Genomic DNA, 20,067 nt, shown 5'->3' on the forward strand with positions numbered 1-20,067 from the left:
TGGTAGAGTGCTTGCCTTGCATGCATGAGGCCCTGAGTTCGATTCCTCAAAACCACATAAGCAGAAAATCCCAGAAGTAGTGCTGTGGCTCAAGTTGTAGAGTGCTAACCTTGAGCTGAAGAGCTGAGGGATAACACCCAGGCCCAGAGTTCAAGCCCCACAACCAACAAACAACCAACAACAACAACAAAAGAATAATCTGGGCCAGATGCTGGTGACTCACACCTATAATCCTAGCTACTTATAAGGCTGAGATCTGAGGATCACAGTTCAAAACCAGCCTGGGAAGGAAAGCATGTGAGACTCTTATCTCCAATTTACCACCAGAAAACAGGAAGTGGAGCTGTGGTTCAAAGTGAAAGAGTGCTAGCCTTGAGCAAAAGAACCTGGGAACCTAGCCCTGAGTTCAAGCCCCACGACTGACCAAAAGAAAGAAATATTCAGGAAGGGAAGGATGGGCAACAAAGCTATCTCTCTTGCTTTTTCTTTTCCTTTTCTTTTTTTCTTTCTTTCTTTCTTTTTTTTTTTTTTTTTTGCTAGTCATGGTGTTTGAACTCAGGGCCTAAGCACTGTCCCTCAGCTTCTTTTGCTCAAGGCTAGCATTCTACTTCTTGAGCCACAGCACCACTTCCAGCCTTTTCTGTTTATGTGGTACTGAGGAATTGAACCCAGGGCTTCATGCATGCTAGACAAGCACTCCACCACTAAGCCACATTCCCAGCCCCAAGCTGGGTAAGTTATGATGAACAGAAATTTATTCGTCATGGTTCTGGAGGCTGGGAGGTATAAGACTGAGTAGGGGCAAAGAGAAGATATTAAGGAATCTAGTTCTTTAAGAAGCCTATTTCTAGCTGAGTGCCAGTGGTTCACACATGTAATCTTAGCTACTCAGAAGTCTGAGATCTGAGGATTGTGGTTTGAAGCCAGCATGCACAGCAAAATCCATGAGACTCTTACCAGTAATTAACCACCAAAAAGCCAGAAGTAGAGGTGTGGCTTCAGTGGTAGAGTAGCAATCTTAAGCTTAAAAAGCCAAGCAAGCGCTCAAGACCCTGAGTTCAAACCTCATTACAGGAACACAAAAAAACTTTTTTAATGCCTTTGGAGTCATTCTCCCAGTGCCTTTAATAATCATAACTAGCTTGCTTCTATGCATAATAATCTCCTACCAAAAGATCAGGTTGGGTCTTGAGCAAAAGACCTCAGGGACAGTGCCCAAGCCATAGTTTAAGCCCCACGATCAACCAAAAAGAAAAAACTCAGACTGAGTTCCACCCTTGATTTTCTCCCCAGAATACTCCTTTGATTCCTTATAGCTAGACTGGGGATTTTCCAAATCTTTATGTTCTACTTCCTTTAGTTATAAATTCCATATTTAAATCCTTTCTTATTTTTTACTATATATAGTTTAAAAACAGCCATGCAGCTCCTTCAGTATTCTGCTTAGACATTTCTTCTTCCAGATAACCAAGTTTATTCTTAATTTCTTCCTTCCATGAAGCCCTAGGATATGGACACAACTCATTCAAACCTTTTGCCACTTTATACCAAGAATGGCCTGTATTCTGGTTTCTACTGACAGGTTCTTTATTTCCATTGGAGACCTCATCAGAACTGCTTTTCTTTTTTTTGGGGGGGGGCGGGGAGGAGTCTGGTCGTGGGGCCTGAACTCTGGGCCTGGGTGCTGTCCCTCAGCTCTTCAGCTCAAGACTAGCACTCTACCACTTGAGCCACAGCGCCACTTCCGGCTTTTTCTGCTTATGTGGTGCTAAGGAATTGAACCCAAGGCCTCATGCATGCGAGGCACTCTACCACTGAGCCACCTTCCCAGCCCCTCAGAACTGCTTTTCTTATCCATATTTCTACCACATTCTAATCAATAGCACTAAGTAATCTCTAAGAAGAGTCAGAGTCTTCCCTCCTCTATTCCTTGCCCAGATTCAGAGCCCTGCTATATTATCAGGTATGTATTATAGAAATGTCTCATTCTCATTACCGACTGAATTAATCCATTCTTCACTGCTACAAAAGAATATTACCAGATGAGTGAATTGTTAGTTTTTTTAAAAAAAATTTATTACAAAAGTGATGCACAGAGAGGTTACAGTTATATAAGTCAGGTAATGAGTACATTTCTTTTTGGATAATGTCACTCCTTCAAAATTGGTTATTTGTAATGGACATATTAGCTCATGGTTTGGAAGTGTAAGATCAAAGGAGGGAATAGCCACATCTAGAGATGGCCTGCTTGCTGCATCATTCTATGGCAGAAGGGTAAAGAGAAGACAAGGGAAGTGTGAAATGTATAAAAAAACAAACAAACAAAAAAGACAAAAGAAACACACAAATCAGCCATTCCCAAGACAAGGACATTAGTTCCTTATAAGAGGGATTTGATCGCTGTAACCCAAATGTCTCCCATTAGAGCCCCACCTCCCAACACCACCACATTGGGAGCCAAGCTAGTGGTGAGCCTGTAGCCCCAGCTACTCGAGGCTGAGAAAGGAGACTTTTTTTTTTTTTTTTGCCAGTCCTGGGCACTGTCCCTGAGCTTCTTTTGTTCAAGGCTAGCACTCTACCACTTGAGCCACAGTATCACTTTCAGCTTTTTCTGTTTATTTGGTACTGAGGAATTGAACCCAGGGCTTCATGTATGCTAGACAAGCATACATTTCCAACCCCAGAAGATTTTGTTTGTTTTTGTCAGTTGTGGGGCTTGAACACAGGACCCTGTCCATTAGCCTTTTTTTTTCTTTTTTCTTTTTCTTTTTGCCAGTCATGGGACTTGAACTCAGGGCCTGGGCACTGTCGCTGAACTTCTTTTGCTCAATGTTAGCACCCTACCATTTGGGCCACAGTACCAATTCTAGTTTTTTCTGTTTATGTGGTACTGAGGCATTGAACCTGAGCACATTCCCAGCCCTCCTTTTTGTTCAAGGCTAGCACTCTACCACTTTGAACCACAGCTCCACTTCCTATTTCTGGTGGTTAATTGGAGAGAAGAGTCTCATGAACTTTCCTGCCCAGGCTGGCTTCAAACTGTAATCCTCAAATCTCAGCCTCCTGAGCAGCTAGGGTTATAGGCAGAAGCCACTAGCACCCAGCAGAAAGATCATTTTTTTTGTATGTATGTTTGTGGTACTGGAAATCAAACCCAGAGTCTCCCATATGACAAGAGCTCTACCACTTGAACCGTGACATTTTGTTGATATACATTTTTTGTTCAAGACTGAGACTTGAACTGGGTATCTGATGCTTTTGCTTATTGACTGGTGCTCTACCACCTAACCCACACCTCTACCCCCCCCCTTTTGTTGATATTTTGCTTTGGAGATGGGGTTCACTACGTTTTCCCAGGTTGGCCTTGAATTTTCAATCCTCCTGCCTCCTGTAGCTGGATTTACAGGCTGTGAGTCATTACACTTGGCCAAGAGGATTGGCTCTGAGCTCACCAGTTCCAGGCCAGACTGGGCAACATTGTGAGACCTTGTTTCAAAACAAACAGACATCCTAGCTCTTCAGGAGGCTGATCAGAGGATCAAAGTTCAAAGTCAACACAGGCATAAAAGTCTGTGAGTTTCTGATCTGCAATTAACCAGCAAAAAGCCAGAAGTGAAGTTGTAACTCAAGTGGTAGGTCACCAGCCTTGAGCAAAGAAACCAAGTGAGAGGCGAGGCCCTGAGTTCAAGTCCTAGCATTAGCGCCAAACGTATTAAGACCAAAACAAAACAAAACAAAACCTTATTGGGGATTACGTTTCCAACCCATGAACTTTAGAAGGCACATTCAAATTATAGCAAATAAAAGTGATAGGAATTCAGTTATGCTGAGGATAGAGGGCATCAGGGGAAAATGACACAAGGCTGAGATGATGGGCTTTTTTATGTCCACAGGCCTCTCCAACATCAACCAGATTCGTCTTGATTTCCACTTCCCTGACAGAAATTCTGGTGGCATGGAGATCCAGCAGGCTAGCCTCATGCTCTTTATGCAACTCCCTCCCAACAGTACCTGCACTGTGAATGTGAAGGTCCTCATGCTAAGACCACATGACACCAACCTCACCTTGATTGCGCAGCACCTGCTGGAGGTGGATGCCAGTGGCTGGCACCAGATCTTCCTGGGGCCTGAAGCTCAGGCTGCCTGCAGCCAGGGACACCTTACCTTGCAGCTGGTACCTGAAGGCCAGAGAGCCCACAGATCAGACATCCTGGGTGGGACTTCTCATAGGCCTTTTGTGGTAGCCCGGGTAAGAGTTGGGGGCAAGCACCGGGTTCGCCGACGAGGTATCGACTGCCAGGGTGGATCCAGGATGTGCTGTCGACAGGAGTTCTTTGTAGACTTCCGTGAGATTGGCTGGCAGGACTGGATCATTCAGCCTGAGGGCTACGCAATGAACTTCTGCACAGGACAGTGCCCACTCCACGTGGCGGGCATGCCTGGCATTGCTGCATCCTTCCACACCGCAGTGTTCAATCTGCTCAAAGCTAATGCAGCTGCGGGCACCGCCAGAGGGGGTTCGTGCTGTGTGCCCACAATCCGACGTCCCCTGTCTCTGCTCTACTATGACAAGGACAGCAATATTGTCAAAACTGACATACCCGACATGGTGGTAGAGGCCTGTGGATGCAGTTAGCATAGGTGTGGAATAGGGAGTCCATGGAGGGAAGAAGGGGGAAGCTGGGCAAGTGTTCTCTCACACAGATAGCCTTCCTTAAGAGAAAAAAATTATACCATTTCTGCCTCTGTCCTGGTTCTTGACTCTCTCTTCCTGAGCCACCTATAAAAATTACTCAACCTTTGAGTTTACATCAAAATGGAGTCACTGCACCGCCTTCATGACGACTGGTCCTTCTCCTAGAACACAGTTTATCCAGTGTGCCACCCACTTCAAGGACCTGGCCCACCTCCAATCACGATTGCTATCATTTGGTTCCCAAGCCTTCAACTCTACAATCTACTGTCCTCTCTGCTCTTTCCGCCTGATGGTCCTCACTCCAGGATGAGTTGACCCAACCCCTTCTCCTAATTTTTCTAGGTCTCCAGAAAGCCCCTTCCTTGGATTCACCCAAGATTTTAGATAACTGCTTTCCAAAGCGAAGCTTATCCCCCTCTGTATCTTGCCCTCTCGTTGTCATTTCTCAGTCCTTCTTTGCCCTGCTCTCTGCCCTTGGGGCTGTGGCACCTGGGCCACATCACCCTGCCCTCTGCCTTCCTGTTAGATATGACTAAGCAAAGAGTCAGCCAAAGACCCAAGTATAGGATGGTACAGACTTCAGAATAGTTGCCATTCCCACTCCCCGTTGCTTTTGTACCATAATTCTGTGTAACTATGGCTGTGTCCATGGAGCCAGATGTGACTCCAGTGGTGCCTTGATTCTGGCATCACTGCTTCAACATTAGGTGTCTTAACACTTCTCCCCATTTTTAATCTCTCGTACTTCAATATTCCTTTTGTTGGTTCTCTTACTCTGCCTCCTCCTCTTTAAATACTTCCTTTCACTAAATTGTCTTGATGAAAAGATTCTAGACAGCTCATGTGGACACTCAATTTCCTGCCAGGACCCTAACTAGATGGGTCTTCTGTCTCCTATTAGGATACCTTAAATGACTGGAGCCTGCCTGCCCACTCTGCTCTGTCTTCACCTGGACTCTTCTGGGTTTATGTGGTATATCCATCTCATACTTCATGTCTTTCCTTCAGGCTGCTCCTCTCCTTCCTTAGGCTCTCTCCATACTCCCAGAACCATATATTGAGGGTATCATGGCTAATAAAGAGCTACATGTTGCTGGGTTAGCTCATGCCTATTCTTAGCTACTGAAGAGACTGAGATCTGAAGATCATGATTCGAAGCTAACCTGAGCAGAAAAGTCTGTGAGACTCTTTGTTTTCTTTTAATTTTTTATTGTTCTTATAAAGGTGATGTAAGCCAGATACTGGTGGCTCACATTGTAATCCTAGCTACTCAAGAAGCTGAAATCTGAGAATTGTGCTTAGAAGCCAGCCTCGGCAGGAAAGTCTATGAGATTCTTACCTCAAAAAAGCCAAAAGTGATGCTGTCGCTCAAATGGTAGAGTGCCTTCCTTAAGCAAAAGAAACTCAAGGACAGAGCCCAGGCCCAGAGTTTAAACCCCAGGACCTGCAAAAAAAATAATAATAATAAGATAAAATAAAATAAAAATAAATAAATAAAGGTGATATAAAAAGGGGTCACAGTTACAGGTAAACAGTATATTTCTTTTTGGATGATGTCACCCCTTCCCTCTCTCTGTAAGATGTTTTTTTTTGTTGGTCATGGGGCTTGAACTCAGGGCCTGGGTGCTGTCCTTGAGCTTTTATGCTCAAAGCTAGCACTCTAAAGGCTGGGAAGGTGGCTCAGTGGTAGAGCGCTTGCCTTGCATGCATGAGGCCCTGGGTTCAATTCCTCAGCAGCACATAAGCAGGAAAAGCCGGAAGTGGTGTTGTGGCTCAAGTGCTACAGCACTTGCCTTGAGCTAAAGAGATGAGGGACAGTGCCCAGGCCGAGTTCAGGCCCCATGACTGCAAAAAAAGAAAGAAAGAAAGAGAAAAAAGAAAAAAGCTAGCACTCCACCACTTTGAGCCATGGAGCCACTTCTGGTTTTCTGGTGGTTAGAGATGAGAGTACCACAGACTTTGCTGCCCAGGCTGGCTTTGAACCACAATCCTGAGACTGCAGCCTCATGAGTAGCCAGGATTACAAGCCTAAACCACCGGTACCCAGCTATAAGATTCTTTTTTTTTGGGGGGGGGGTCCGGTCGTGGGGCCTGAACTCTGGGCCTGGGTGCTGTCCCTCAGCTTTTCAGCTCAAGGCTAATGCTCTAACACTTGAGCCACAGTGCCACTTCTGGCTTTTTTCTTTATGTGGTGCTGAGGAATCGAACCCAGGGCCTCAGGCATATAAAGCAAATGCTCTGCCACTAAGCCACCTTCCCAGCCCCCCAGTTATAAGATTCTTATCTCCAATTAATCACCGCAAAAGCCAGAAGTGGAGCTGTGGCTTAAGTGGTAGAACACTGGCCTTGAGCAAAAAGAACTCAGGGACAGCATCTAGGCTCTGCGTTCAAGCCCCAGGACTCGGGGGGGGGGGGGGGGGGAGTGAGAGAGAGAGAGAGAGAGAGAATGAACTAGGTGTTGTTGCTCTTTACCTCTCTGTACTCAGTCCAAGAGGTGACACAGATCAGATTATCAATTAAGCCAACAGTCTGTGGGCATACACGTGGCAAGAGGCAGACACATGCTTAGAACTGGCTGCCAGAATCTTTGCTTTGCCTTCCTTTCCTTCCTTTCATCCAACCTCATGACTCAATCCAAGAGTCCTGCCTGGAGGCTTGCATGGGATAGGAGGAAGAGGAAGGCCTGCATTGAAGAGAAAAGTAGCATTTACTCTTGAGACCCGGTTCTCTTTAGACCTTTGCCCTCTTTCCCCACCACCCTCTCCCTGTGACTGGCAGCCCTCAACCATGGGGTCGATACCGTCTGCAGCCCAAGGTCGAGTTTGCGCAAAACTCATATGTCCTTTGGGGAACGTGATGTCTGTGTTTGCTCAGTTTATAACTCCTCCCCTCTCCCCCAACCCCTGACCAGGGTAAGCAGTCTCTGGAAGGGGAATACTAGAGGAGAAAGTCTGAGAGGGACCTCCTAGGGGACTGCAAGCCTGGTCTGAGTCTTTCTTTCTTTTTTTTTTTTTTGGGTCCGGTCGTGGGGCCTGAACTCTGGGCCTGGGTGCTGTCCCTCAGCTCTTCAGCTCAAGGCTAGCGCTCTACCACTTGAGCCACAGCGCCACTTCCGGCTTTTTTTTTTCTGCTTATGTGGTGCTGAGGAATCGAACCCAGGGCCTCATGCATGCGAGGCAAACACTCTACCACTGAGCCAACTTCCCAGCCCTGGTATGAGTCTTTCTAAGCAGCCTATGGAAGTCATCCCACCTTTGATATGCAGAGACCTTGGGCTAAGGAAGTCTTCTGGTATATCTCCCTCCCCCTCCTGCCAGTGTTTCCCCATACCTTCACACCTTTCAAACCAGATTTTCACCTCATTCTCTCCAATTACAGCAGTCCCTAGCACGAAGGCTGGGGTAAGACAAAGTGAGACCCTTTATGCACAAAATGGTAAGAATACGAAACAAAAATCCATCAAGTAATGTTTTAATGTAATATTGTCAAACATCAAAATAAATGCAAAAAATCCATGATGAACAAACAGTATATTTTTAAATATACACAGTATCCATATCATTCCATTTCTCTTTTGGCTCTGCTGTTTGAAAAAAGAAGAAAGAATGTCTTCTTCCAGACATTTTTCTTCCTAGCCCCTACCTCTAGACTCTTTCAGACTGCTCGCATTTTGGCATGATAAACACTCCTGATTCTTCTATATCTTTACCCATTCCCAAGCCTGCCGCTAAACCCCCAGCCCCCAATCAGGTTGGTGGTAGGGCGGACAGTGAGGCAGATGGCTGGGGTATTTATAACCTGGGAGCACTTCTCGGGAAAAGTGACTAAGATGCTAAGAGCATATTTATAGCTAACTTCTGACGTAAGTGTTGGGGGGGGGCCGGTAGAGCCAGGCCAGGCGCAGCAGCTAGGGGGTGGAAAGAGCTGGAAATTGGGGGCACCTTACAGAGAGGGTGTGGGAGAGGTGGAGTCAGTGACTCCACAGCCATTTCTTGCTACTTCTGGCACCAACAGATAAGCCCTCCTAGACACCACCATGGGCAACTGCAGTCTCATACTCTAGATTCCAGGGGCAAGAGGGCTGTCACTCACCTGCAGTGACAACAGATAGGAAGCTGAGAACTGGGGCCAGGACTAGCCAGAGGACTTGCTATGTTTCAGAGCTTGGAGAGAAATGCAGGGTGGACACGAACCTCTAAACCTCATCATAGCCTCCCCCCGCCCACCACATGGTACCCTGAATTTCTAGGAAGAGCCTGGCACGCATCATGGAGCTCTCATTGCCACGTGTCAGTGTGATGAGGTCCAAACCAAAGGTAGCAGTGATGTGGTCCTGAGCAGCCTCGGCTCTCTGGTTCCTCCTTGACACCTGTGGGGAGGCAGGATACTCAGAGTGACATGATGAGGCACACTCCCTATTTTTCCACTGTCCAAGCAGCCTCTTCCTGTCCCTCCCGCACCTGCTCTGGTCAGCAAACAGCTAGCTACTGTCCAGTGGCACAGCACTGCCACATGGTGGACACTAGTAGTACTGAAGCCCAGCCCTCAACGATGAATCCCTCCCCCCTCCCCCGTCCAGATCTAGCAAACTCTCCATCAGCTAAATAGGGGGGAAATGAAGACACACAGAGAGACACACTTCCAAATCACACTCTCTTCCCCCATTGTTTTCTCCTGCCATTTTTTCCTTCCAGCTTCTGGAAGAAACCCAGATCCAAAGGAGATAAACTAGCCTGATGCCCATCTTATGTTCAAATTGGAGGGTCCTTCCCTGCCCGATATATCTGTAGTCTTCACTATTGAAGAGGTTGAGGTTGGAAAAAAAGAAAAAGAAAATCAGGGAGGAAGCATGGTAAGGAGATCTGGAATTAGGAACCACCGTTGGTATAGTCTCCTTGCTTGGTTCTCAAAATCCCTTAAAACTTCCACGCCCCAATCCCCTCCCCTACCCCTACCCCACCCCTTAACAGAGGCCTGGCACCACATTTAAAATGCCTCAAATTTAGGCAGCTCTTACAATGCCTTCCAAGAGAAGCAGGAACCTGGCCCTCCCAAGTCCCATGCCATCCTGCCAGCCTGAATGGACTCTGCCCTGCTGTCAGATTGCATCACTACCCCCTCCACCTTTCTGGGTTTCCCCAGACATCACAGTAGTATGTACCCAATCCCTTGCTCTGGCCTTCCTCCACCTTATGCTCCAGTCCAACTGGACTCTGGGCAGCCAGCAGAGGCAGGGTCAGGGGGTGACTTCTGTGTCCCGTGGCACTGCTACCTTGGCCTGAGCACCCCCCTCACATCCACCCCTCACTCCTGTCTCAGCTCCAGTGCTTGAAACAGAGAACAGAATTCTCCTTCTGGTCCACAGACCTGAGAGAGAGAACCACTGGAACCCACTGCTGGCCTTATGATAATCACTGCAGCAGTGGGGGAAAAACTAGGAAGACTGCATATATGAGGGGAACTGCCCTTCCCCAACTGGCTCATATGGAGTCCCTCCTAACTCCCAGATCTTGGGAAATGAGTGTGTGAAATCATCTCCTTTCTTGCATCATGCATGTCCACATTGCCCCCTCATGCCCCCACTTCAAGCCACCACAGCCAGATGGTGAAACCTGAGCCCCAGGAGGGGACCTCCACCCCCCACAGGGGCTTGATGGGCAGCACAGTCAGCCAATCCTAAGGCTCAGGGGGTAGGTCTGCTGGCTGACCACTAGGTAGGGGAGCCCCAGGAAGTTGGCTCTAAAAAGGCCCCAGGTCAGTAGCCAGTCAAGCATAGCTACTCATCAGACGATCACTTCCAGCCTTCCTGACTCCTAGGCCATAGAAGATAGGTGGCTGTACTCTTGTAAGGGGAGCTGTGGTACCATAGACAAGCAACTGAGGCAACCTGAGGCTCCTGACCCAGGGCCAAGCATCAAGAACATGGGGCTCTCTGATGTCCAGCTCTGGCCAGTGCTGCTGTGGGCACTGGTGTGGACACAGGGTGTAAGAGCTGCATGTCACTCCTGCAGGAGCCCAACACTGGAGCCTCAAGCAGAACAAGCTCTGGTCCTGGAGATAGCCAAGCAGCAAATCCTGAAGGGGCTGCACCTGACCAGTCGTCCCAAGATAAGTCATCCTCCACCCCAGGCAGCACTGACAGGAGCCCTCCAGAGACTACAGACTGGGAATATGGTTCCAGAAAATGGAGAGGAGATCATCAGCTTTGCTACAGTCACAGGTGAGTGAGGAAATAGGCAGGCAGATAGCAGACCAGGAAAGAAAAGAAGAAAGGGGAGCCTGACCAAGGAGGCAGAGGGAATAGAATGTGGCAGGAAAAAAAAAATAGAAAGAAGAAGGAAAAGGAAAAAAAAGGAAGAGCTAGAGACTGAAAATGGTGGCTAGGACTCCAGGCAGTCCCTACTTTTTCTAAAGGCAGGTGTCAGGGTGAACAGGGAGCAGGCTTGGGGAAAATCTCCTGGAGGAGCTTCACTTCTGCTCACGTTTTCCTTTTCTTTCTCTGTCTTTTGGACAGATTCCTCCACTTCAGCCTGCAGTTCCATACTCACTTTCCACCTGTCCACCCTTCAGTCCCACCACCTTTACCAAGCCCGTCTTTGGCTACACGTGGTCCCCACGCTTCCTGGCACTCTCTACCTGAGGATCTTTCAGTGGAGCCCCAGGAGGCACCAAGGATCCCGCACCCTCCTAGCTGAGCACCAAACGACTACTCCTGGCTGGCATGCCTTCACTCTGCCCCCTAGTGGCGTGAGGGGTGAAGACTCTGGCATCCTGAAACTCCAATTGGACTGCAGACCTCTAGAAGACAACAGCACAGTTGCTGGACAATCCACTCGGCTCCTGGACACAACAGGAAACCAAGGGCCCTTCCTGGAGCTGAAGATCGGAGCCAATGAGCCTAGAACAAGCAGGGCCAGAAGGAGGACCCCCACCTGTGACCCTACTACCCCTTTATGTTGTAGACGAGACCATTATGTACACTTTCAGGACCTGGGATGGGGGGACTGGATCCTGCAGCCTGATGGCTACCAACTTAATTACTGCAGTGGCCAATGCCCCCTACACCTGGCTGGCAGCCCAGGTATTGCTGCTTCTTTCCATTCTGCTGTCTTTAACCTCCTCAAAGCCAATAGTCCTTGGCCAGCAGGTACCTCCTGCTGTGTCCCTACTATCCAAAGGCCTCTCTCAATTCTCTACCTAAACCAGGATGGCAATGTGGTCAAGGTGGATGTACCTGATATGGTGGTTGAGGCCTGTGGCTGTAGCTAGCAAGAGCACCTGGGGGTTCATAATGAAGAGATCAAGATGTCCTATGCAAAAGACATCTGTATGGAGACATCAGATTTCCTGATTCACATCCCCACCCAACAGGCCACCTGGCAGTAGGACTGCTAGGTCATGGTACTTGTCCCAGTTTCTGGCCTATTTCAGGCTGGCTAGTTGGTGTGTGGGAAGCTGGGGAAAGGGTTTCCTCTAAAGGGGACAGCTTGATTTCCTACCCTAAGTCCTGTGAGAAGATAGGGGGACTGGCCGGGGTGGGAGGGAAGGAGAAGGTAGAGAAAAATTGCTGCATCTCTCCCAAGAAGAGAAAGCCCTTCAGGAGAAGGAAAAAGGAAGCAGAGGGACCAGCAGGTTTGGGACAAGACACACAGGCTGGCCAAGGGCGGGGACTTCTGAGTGCTTTGGGGGAGGGGCAAGAGGGAGATGGGTGAGATGCTAAGGGAGGGAGTTTTGGAGGCCTCAGTAAAGGGAGACAGGAAAAAAGGGATGCTGAGGTAAAGCTCTCTGGATTTCCCTAGGGGACAGGACCCACTGGGAAGACATATACTTATTCCTTCTTAATAAAAACAAGAAAGAAAATGGATAAATGTGAGTCATGAAAGGTTGAGACGATGATCTACAGAAGTGGTTCTCAAAGTGTGGTCTGGGGCCCTTCCAGGAGTTCCCATAAGTATTTTTTTTTCTGGTCATGGGGCCTGAACTCTGGGCCTGGGCGCTGTCCCTCAGCTCTTCAGCTCAAGGCTACCACTCTACCACTTGAGCCACAGTACCACTTCTGTTTTTTTCTGCTTATGTGGTGCAGAGGATTAGAACCCAGGGTCTCATGCATGCAAGGCAAGCACTCTACCACTGAGTCACCTTCCCAGCCCCTCCCATAACTATTATTATTCCACATATACTGTATTCCATAGTAATATTTATGCCCTAAATTGTACATCAAAATATTTTACATCAAAATTGTAGTGTTTTCCAGGGTGTGACATGTGATTACATCATCTTTCTGACATCATTGTTCATTGGAATGTTAACTTACAAGGAGGTTTTGTTCTTGTTTTTCTTTCAGAGCTAGGACCTCATAATATTATAGCTCAGACTAGCCTTAACCTACGTAGTATTGGAATTATAAGTGTTACCATTACTCTTGACCTGACTTTAGCTCATTCTGTGTGTGTGTGTGTGTGTGTATTCTGAGTATTTTTGTTCAAGGCTAGCACTCTGTCATTTGAGCCGCAACTCCATTTTGGCCTTTAATTGGAGATAAGAGTTTCATAGACTTTCCTGCCTGGACTGGCTTCAAACCAAAATCCCCAGATCTCAGCCTCCTGAGTTGTTAGGATTATAGGCAGGAGCCACTGAAACCTGGCTTGTGCATTTTCATGTTATTATTGTTTGTGTGTTTTAATTTTTAATACAAGCCACACAAAAAGAAATCAATAACTTTTCTTAAAACTGGGAAAGTGGCTCAGTGGTAGAGCGTTTGCCTTGCATGCCTGAGGCCCTGGGTTCAATTCCTCAAGCACCATATAAGCAAAAAGAAAAAAGCCGGAAGTGGCGCTATGGCTCAAGTGGTAATTCACTAGCCTTGAGCCGAAGAGCTGAGGGATAGCGCCCAAGCCCAGAGTTCAGGCCCATGACCGAACCCAAAAATAAATAAATAAATAAAAATAAAACTTAAAGGGCTTAAGCTTGGCACGAGTGACTCATGCCCATAATCTACTCAGGAGACTGAGATCTGAGGATTGTAGTTTGAAGCCAGTCCAGGCAGATAGTCCATGAAACTCTTTTTTGTTGTTGTTGTTGTTGGTGGTGGTGGTCGTGGGGCTTGAACTCTGGGCCTGGGCTCTGTCCCTCAGTTCTTCCGCTCAAGGTGAGTGCTCTACTGTTTGAGCCACAGCGCCACTTCCGAGTCCATGAAACTCTTATCTCCAATTTACCACCAAAAAGCTGGAAGTGGAGCTGTGACCCAAGTGTTACAATGCTAGATTTGAGTAAAAATAACTCAGGCATGCACCTTGACCTTGAGTTCAAGCCCCAGAATGGCATACACACACACACACACACACACACACACCACATACACACACAATATTTTTTTTTTTTTGCCAGTCCTGGGACGTAAACTCAGGACCTGGGCTCTGTCCCTGAGCCTCTCTGTGCTCAGGGCCAGTGCTCTACCACTTGAGCCACAGTGCCACTTCTGGCTTTTTTCTGTTTACATGGTACTGAGGAATCCAACCCAGGGGTACATGTACGCAAGACAAGCACTCTACTACTAAGCTACATTCCCAGCCCCAGACACAATCCTTTAGAAGGGACTTGAAACTAAAAAGTTTAAGGACCACCAATCTATGTTTTTATTTTGTTTTTAGGCAGTACTGGGGCAAGGGGTTGAACTCAAGTCCTCCTACTTGTTAAGCATTCTTCCACTTGAGTCATACTCAGCCTTTTTCTATTTAGTTATGTTTTTCCATAGGGTTTGGCTTTTTTTTCAAGTCTTAGACAACTACCTTCCTACCTATGGATATGTATTTGTAGCTGGGATCACAGACCTGAGCTATTATACCTAGCTTAATGATTGAGATGGGATCTCACTAAGTTTTTCCCTTGCTGGTTTCAAACTCATCTCTGCCTCTTGAGTAGCTAGGATTATAGGTGTGAACTACTATGCCAGTCTATAGTATGTTCAAAAAAAAAAGCACCTCAGGAAGAAGGAGCAAGTAGCTAGTACAGGAGCACATGTAGAATCTCTTCTTTTTCAGCGGCCATTGGTTTGGTCTGACTGAACTGGGTCACTGACCTGGATGTAACTGGTGTGTCAGTCATGTAGGTAGGCAGGCTTAAATCAGGTTCTTTATCTGTCCCCAGCCCTACAGTTACTACCTTTTTTTTTGAGGGGGGGTCCAGTTGTGGGCCCTGAACTCTGGGCCTGAGCGCTGTCCCTCAGCTCTTCAGCTCAGGGCTAGCGCTCTACCACTTGAGCCACAGTGCCACTTCCAGCTTTTTTTCTTTTTTGCTTATGTGGTGCTGAGGAGTCGAACCCAGGGCCTCAGGTATGCAAGGCAAGTGCTCTACCACTGAGCCACCTCCCCAGCCCCAGCTACTACCTTTTTAAAATCATACTTTTTATTATTATAAAGGTAATATACAGGGGTTACAGTTATGTAATGAGTACATTTCTTTTTGGACAATGTCACCCCTTCCTGCCCTCTCCCTCAGTTTTTAGCTTCACTACCTGTATTTGTAAAGTCTTCACTTTCTCCCCCAACCCTTGATCTTGTATTGAACAGTTAACCCTCTGCCCTTCCAGGTCCAGAAAGGTGGTCCTCAGAAGCAGAGCAAGGATGTGGGAGGTCTATCTGAGGGGTGACAGAAAGGAAGAGAGACTCCTTTCTCCCACCAGGCTTTCTCTTTCTTAGAAAGGTCAGAGATTGAAATACCCTCGCCCCTGCATCCCGTTGTCATGGCAACGCAAAAAATCCAGAGACCGGGCAGTCCTCTGTCAGTCACTACGCGGGGCACTAGCAGCCTCAACCGGTGTGCCCCTTGGTTTCTTTGGGCTCAGAAGAGGAGGGGCCTCCCAGAGCTCCTAATAACGACCTTTTGGCTTTGGGCCAGAATGGGTGAAGTGGGGAATCTGTCGATGCTTTTTCGGTGTGTTGGGTCCGCATCTCTTTGGCTTCCTATCAGACTCCAAGCGGGTGTCATGTACCAAGATGACCAGCAGAGGGAGCAGGAAGTCTAAAAGAGCAGAAAGCGGGCTGCTGCGAGGTGCGGCGGTGGCTGCAGTCTCCAGAACTCGGGAGATGGAGAGCCAGGCTTCCCAGAAAGGTGCTTTACACCCAACGCACCTTAGTGACCCTGCGAGCACACACCCTGGACTCAGAGCTTTGACCATCTCTCTTCTCTTCCAGAGAGTCAGACCCCTGGCCTTGGGCCACACACTCCTAACCCTTCAGCTCGGTGGGTCCCAAACCCTAAAAAAGTCCCCTACTTCTCAAGTTCCATCCCAAGAATGAGGCTGGCAGATAGCCGCAGGGCGATAGAACGCTCGGTTAACACCCAAGCAGATGATCTCTTCTCTTCAATGTTAACTTTCTTCGGTGAAGCTTTCTTCCTGCCTCTCCCGCCCGCAGGACTTTTCCTCGATGTTTTTGCTGACTGGTTGGAGGGCCGCCCCGTGGACGGTCGATCCAGGGATCCATGCCGGGATTTTATGCCCACCGGCAGCAGCGTGTTCAGCGGGGGGGGGGGGAGGAGGGAGGCAGTGTAGGGTCCCTCCAGGGAGGGGGAGGATCCTGGGGGTCTTGGGGGTGCCATAAGCTCAGCACCCCCTCTCTAGCTTCCAGCCACCCCACCTCACCTTCCAGAACGTCAGGAGGGAGGGAGAGGAGGGAGGAGAGGGGCGAGCGGCGAGCGCGGCCGCGCGCCAGCAGCTGCAGCGAGAAAAAAAGTTTTTGCAAAAGGAAAAAAAAAAAAAAGTTTGCGCTTCTTCTCGCGGGTGGTCCCGGCTTGCGGCCCGGCGGCCGGGCCCGCGGAGGGCTGGGGGCCAGGCTGGGGGTGGGGTGGCACGCAGGCTGCGCTGCGGTGGCCCTGTCGCCCCCCCTCCCCACCGCACAGCCCCCAGCCCAGGCTCCAGCCCTGGACCGCGCATCCCGAGCCCTGCGCCCAGACGGAGGTGAGAAGGGGGGGCGGACGGGGGGACCACCTGAGAGCGGTGGGGGAGGGGGCCCAGGGGATGCTCGGCTGCCCTCGGGGACTCTCCCTCGCCTAGAGGGAGACCCCGGGGCGCTGGGACGCAAGGAGGGTGGGAGGGATCGGGGTGAGGTTTTGGAAAGTTTGGACTTTTTTTCTCTCTCTCTTTTCCTGTGTGTCTCCGTTTCTTCGTTGCTCCTCGTTTCCTTCTGACAGTCTGTGTGTCTGTCTTAGGTAACCGTGGGTCTCTTTGTCTGTCTCCGCCTCTCCCACGTCTTAGAAACATCTCCCTTTCTGGAGGTTGGGATGAAGAGGCTGTTGGGATGGCCGGCTGAGGGTCTGCGTGGTAAAGAGGGAACTCCAGGTGCGTCTCTGCGTGCGGCAGGAAGACGTCAGTGTTTCTGAGCGAGGGGACCCACCGCGAAGGAGGGACCTTTAGGTGCCCTGGGGACAGCGGGGAGGGGGAGGCAGCACCCGCTGGGGGCCACCTGGGCTCGGACCCCTGACCTGTCTCGTGACTGATGCGGCCGTCGATGCGCGCTGTTGGGGGGGGGGGAAGACTACCTTGGGGACTGGGAAGGGGGCTGGAGGATTTGTCCAAGGTCTAGGCTAGGCCTTAGAAGAACCCCAAGGAGTTTTAGACGAGTGAGTGAGTCCCCAGAGCTGTCGGCCAGGCCCTAAGGGGGAGCTGGGGAGACCCTGTCTTGACCCTCTGACCTCAGGACCACCAGAGCAGCTGGAGCCAGCCGCACCAGGAGACCCCTACTGGGACTGGGCGGGACCACTAGCGACTGCCAGCCTGTGTATCCCCCCCCCGTTGGCCCCCCGCCCAAACGGGAGCTGGGGACCTCGCTAGGCCCCTCCTCTGGCTCAGACCACCCTGCCTGCCCTTGCTCCCCGCTCGGAAGCTTTTTTCGGGCCCCATGACCCCGAAACAATCAGCCCGGGGAAGCTAGCTTTGGGGGCAGGATTAGGGAAAGGGGACCCCTTGGAGATTGAAGAAGTGGGGGTCTCCGTGGGGTAGGCCTTTCCAGTAGAGAGAGAAGGATGGGCGGTTTCCTGGGGGAGTAATGCCGAAATCGGGGTGGTTTCCCCAGGGGGCGGGGTCCAGAGACCACCCCCCCATTTATCTCCGCGGCATCCCCGCCTGGCGTTTCAGACCCCGCCCTTGACGTCACTGGGGGTTCCCGGGGGTCTGTAGGGATTAACCCTTAGGAAGCCGGCTAGATACTCGGGAGAAGCCGGGGTCCTCCTCCCAGGACTCAGGCACTGTCTCTCCCCGTGGTTTCGCATTCTTTCCCCACTCCCACCGTGGGGACCCCTCACTCTCCAATAGTCTCCCCCGCACCGCGGCCCCCGAACGCCACTGCCTGCTTCCAGGATGCGCGGAGCGGAGGGAAGAAGGTCCCGCCCCTCGCCCCCCTAGGGCTCGCTCGACTGGGCTCCCCGGGCGGGCGGGGGAAGCGGAGCAGTCTGCAGCCAGAGCCTGCGGCGGCGACTTGGGTGGGCCGCGGAGGCACGGGGGCGGGGAAGGCGGGACCGGGAGGAGGGGGCGGGGCCGGCTCCTGGGAGTTGGGGAGCGGGGGGTACGTGGAGGACTTTGAAAAACAGGGAGACACTGAAGATGACTCCAGTTCCCAACCATGGGGGACCCTGGAGGGGTGGAGGGGGGGTCCTTGGTCCATTCCTCTCACCGGTAACCCAGAAAACAAAAAACTTCACGGAAGCTGGAAACGTTAGCGACATTTTACGAGTCCGGCGGGGCAGACGTGGGTGGGCTCGCAGCACGCGCGGGCGGGGAGCGCTGTGTCCCCCCCTCCCTCCGCGGAGGTTCCTCCGGGCCGCCAAGGCAGGAGGGCAAGAAGATAACCAAATGGCACGTTTGGGGGAGCCTCTGGTGTTTGGGGGTCGTTTGAGAGTCGGCTCCTTCTCTGGGTGAGTCACACAGAGGAAGGAGGCGGGAGAAATGTCCCCCCCCGCATCCAGCTGCCAGCCAGCTGTGCCCCCCCCGCCCTCAACTTAGTGCCAAGGTCGAGTTGGGAGGTCTTGGATGCGGGACCCGGATCTCGGCTGGAAAAGGAGGAGTTAGGAAGGGCACAGCCTAAGCTGCGGGGCTCGAGCTGGGTCGTAGGGTCTGGGTTCCGCTCCCCATTTTACCCCGCCCTCACCCTAAATCCCAGCATCCCGGGATCACCCACCACGCCGGCCGGCCCGCTCCCGGTCCGTCTCCACCCCACCCCGCCCCGCCCCACCCTCCGCTCCCGGGAGACTGGAAAACCTGAGGTGGAGCAGAAACTGGAGTGTGAGGAGAAAAGCGGACCTCAGCCATCCTTTCCTGCCTCACTGCCACTTTCTGATGAATGAAGGTTGTTTTCTTGTTCATTGCGCTGAAGCCTTCCCGCACAGTCCCCTTCCAGTCCCTCCCACCACCACGACCACCACCCGCCTAAAACAAAACCCAGAAGCCAAAAAGATGAAGTGGGCCCAGGTCCAAACCACTTCAGAACGACATCAGCTTCCACCCTTTGTACCCAACTGACCAGAGAAGCTCCCTTACTCTCTTGTACCCACAGTTTTCTGCCCCGGAGGGGCTGAGGTTAGTGCTACCTCTTGGCTTCACCAATCTGTCTGAATTGAAGCGATTATGCTCTCTGCTGGACACAGGAGATATTGCAGGTGCTCTGTCTCAGCAGGAATAAGTCAAGGAAGAGCTATAGGCCCACAGCCTGCATGAAAGCAGGTTCTTCACTGGCTTTCGCCCTCACACCTCAAAGCTTGTCCATGCTCCTCCAAACAAGAAGTAGTAGAGGGGCGCCGGTGGCTCACTCCTGTAATCCCAGCTCCTCAGGAGGCTGAGACTCGAGGATATGGCTAGAAGCCAGCCCAGGCAGGAAAGTCTGCGAGACTCTTATCTCCAATTAATCACAGAAAAAGCTGGAAGTAGCACTGTGGCTCAAGTGGTAGAGCACTAGCCTTGAGGAAAAAGAGCTCAAGGACAGTGCCCAAGCCCAGAGTTTAAGCGCCCCTCTCCCCCCCCAAAAATAGATGGCCTATCTATTAAAATCACTTAGAACACAAGTTGGCTCAATTAGTCCATCCCTACACACACACATCCCCCCCCCACACACACACAATGATCCAAGTTAAGTTCCTATCCAATTTCTTTAGACAACTCCCGAGACTGAAAGAATGTATTTGCCTCTTTGAGATATTTCACCTTAGACCTTTCTGGCTGAGTGTTGATCTTTTCTTTTTTTTCTTTTCTCTTTTCTTTTTTTTTTTGGGGTCCGGTCGTGGGGCCTGAACTCTGGGTCTGGGCGCTGTCCCTCAGCTCTTCAGCTCAAGGCTAGCATTCTACCACTTGAGCCACAGCACCACTTCCAGCTTTTTTCTTTTTT

At 50.4% G+C, this 20,067-nt stretch overlaps 3 protein-coding genes across 4 annotated transcripts in view; all 3 read left to right on the forward strand.

Annotated features, from left to right (window-relative positions):
- Inhbc (inhibin, beta C) overlaps positions 1 to 4,636 on the forward strand; it is a 14,444-nt gene extending 9,808 nt beyond the window's left edge. The window contains exon 2 of the mRNA XM_013020812.1: positions 3,894 to 4,636. Within this exon, the coding sequence (XP_012876266.1) occupies positions 3,894 to 4,636 (743 nt within the window). The remainder of the gene's footprint in view (positions 1 to 3,893) is intronic.
- Positions 4,637 to 10,618: 5,982 nt separating this feature from the next.
- On the forward strand, positions 10,619 to 11,965 carry Inhbe (inhibin, beta E). Its single transcript, XM_013020784.1, has 2 exons — positions 10,619 to 10,916; positions 11,211 to 11,965. The coding sequence occupies exons 1-2, from the start codon at positions 10,619 to 10,621 to the stop codon at positions 11,963 to 11,965; spliced, it is 1,053 nt and encodes a 350-aa protein (XP_012876238.1).
- Positions 11,966 to 16,591: 4,626 nt separating this feature from the next.
- Gli1 (GLI family zinc finger 1) overlaps positions 16,592 to 20,067 on the forward strand; it is a 14,961-nt gene continuing 11,485 nt past the window's right edge. Inside the window, exon 1 of one of the 2 annotated variants that reach the window (XM_013021188.1) lies at positions 16,592 to 16,652. The gene's annotated coding sequence lies outside the window, so the exon portion shown is untranslated. The remainder of the gene's footprint in view (positions 16,653 to 20,067) is intronic. The other variant, XM_013021161.1, reaches the window with a different exon arrangement.

Source organism: Dipodomys ordii, unplaced genomic scaffold (genome assembly GCF_000151885.1).
Source record: "Dipodomys ordii isolate 6190 unplaced genomic scaffold, Dord_2.0 Scaffold3, whole genome shotgun sequence".
NCBI lineage: Eukaryota > Metazoa > Chordata > Mammalia > Rodentia > Heteromyidae > Dipodomys > Dipodomys ordii.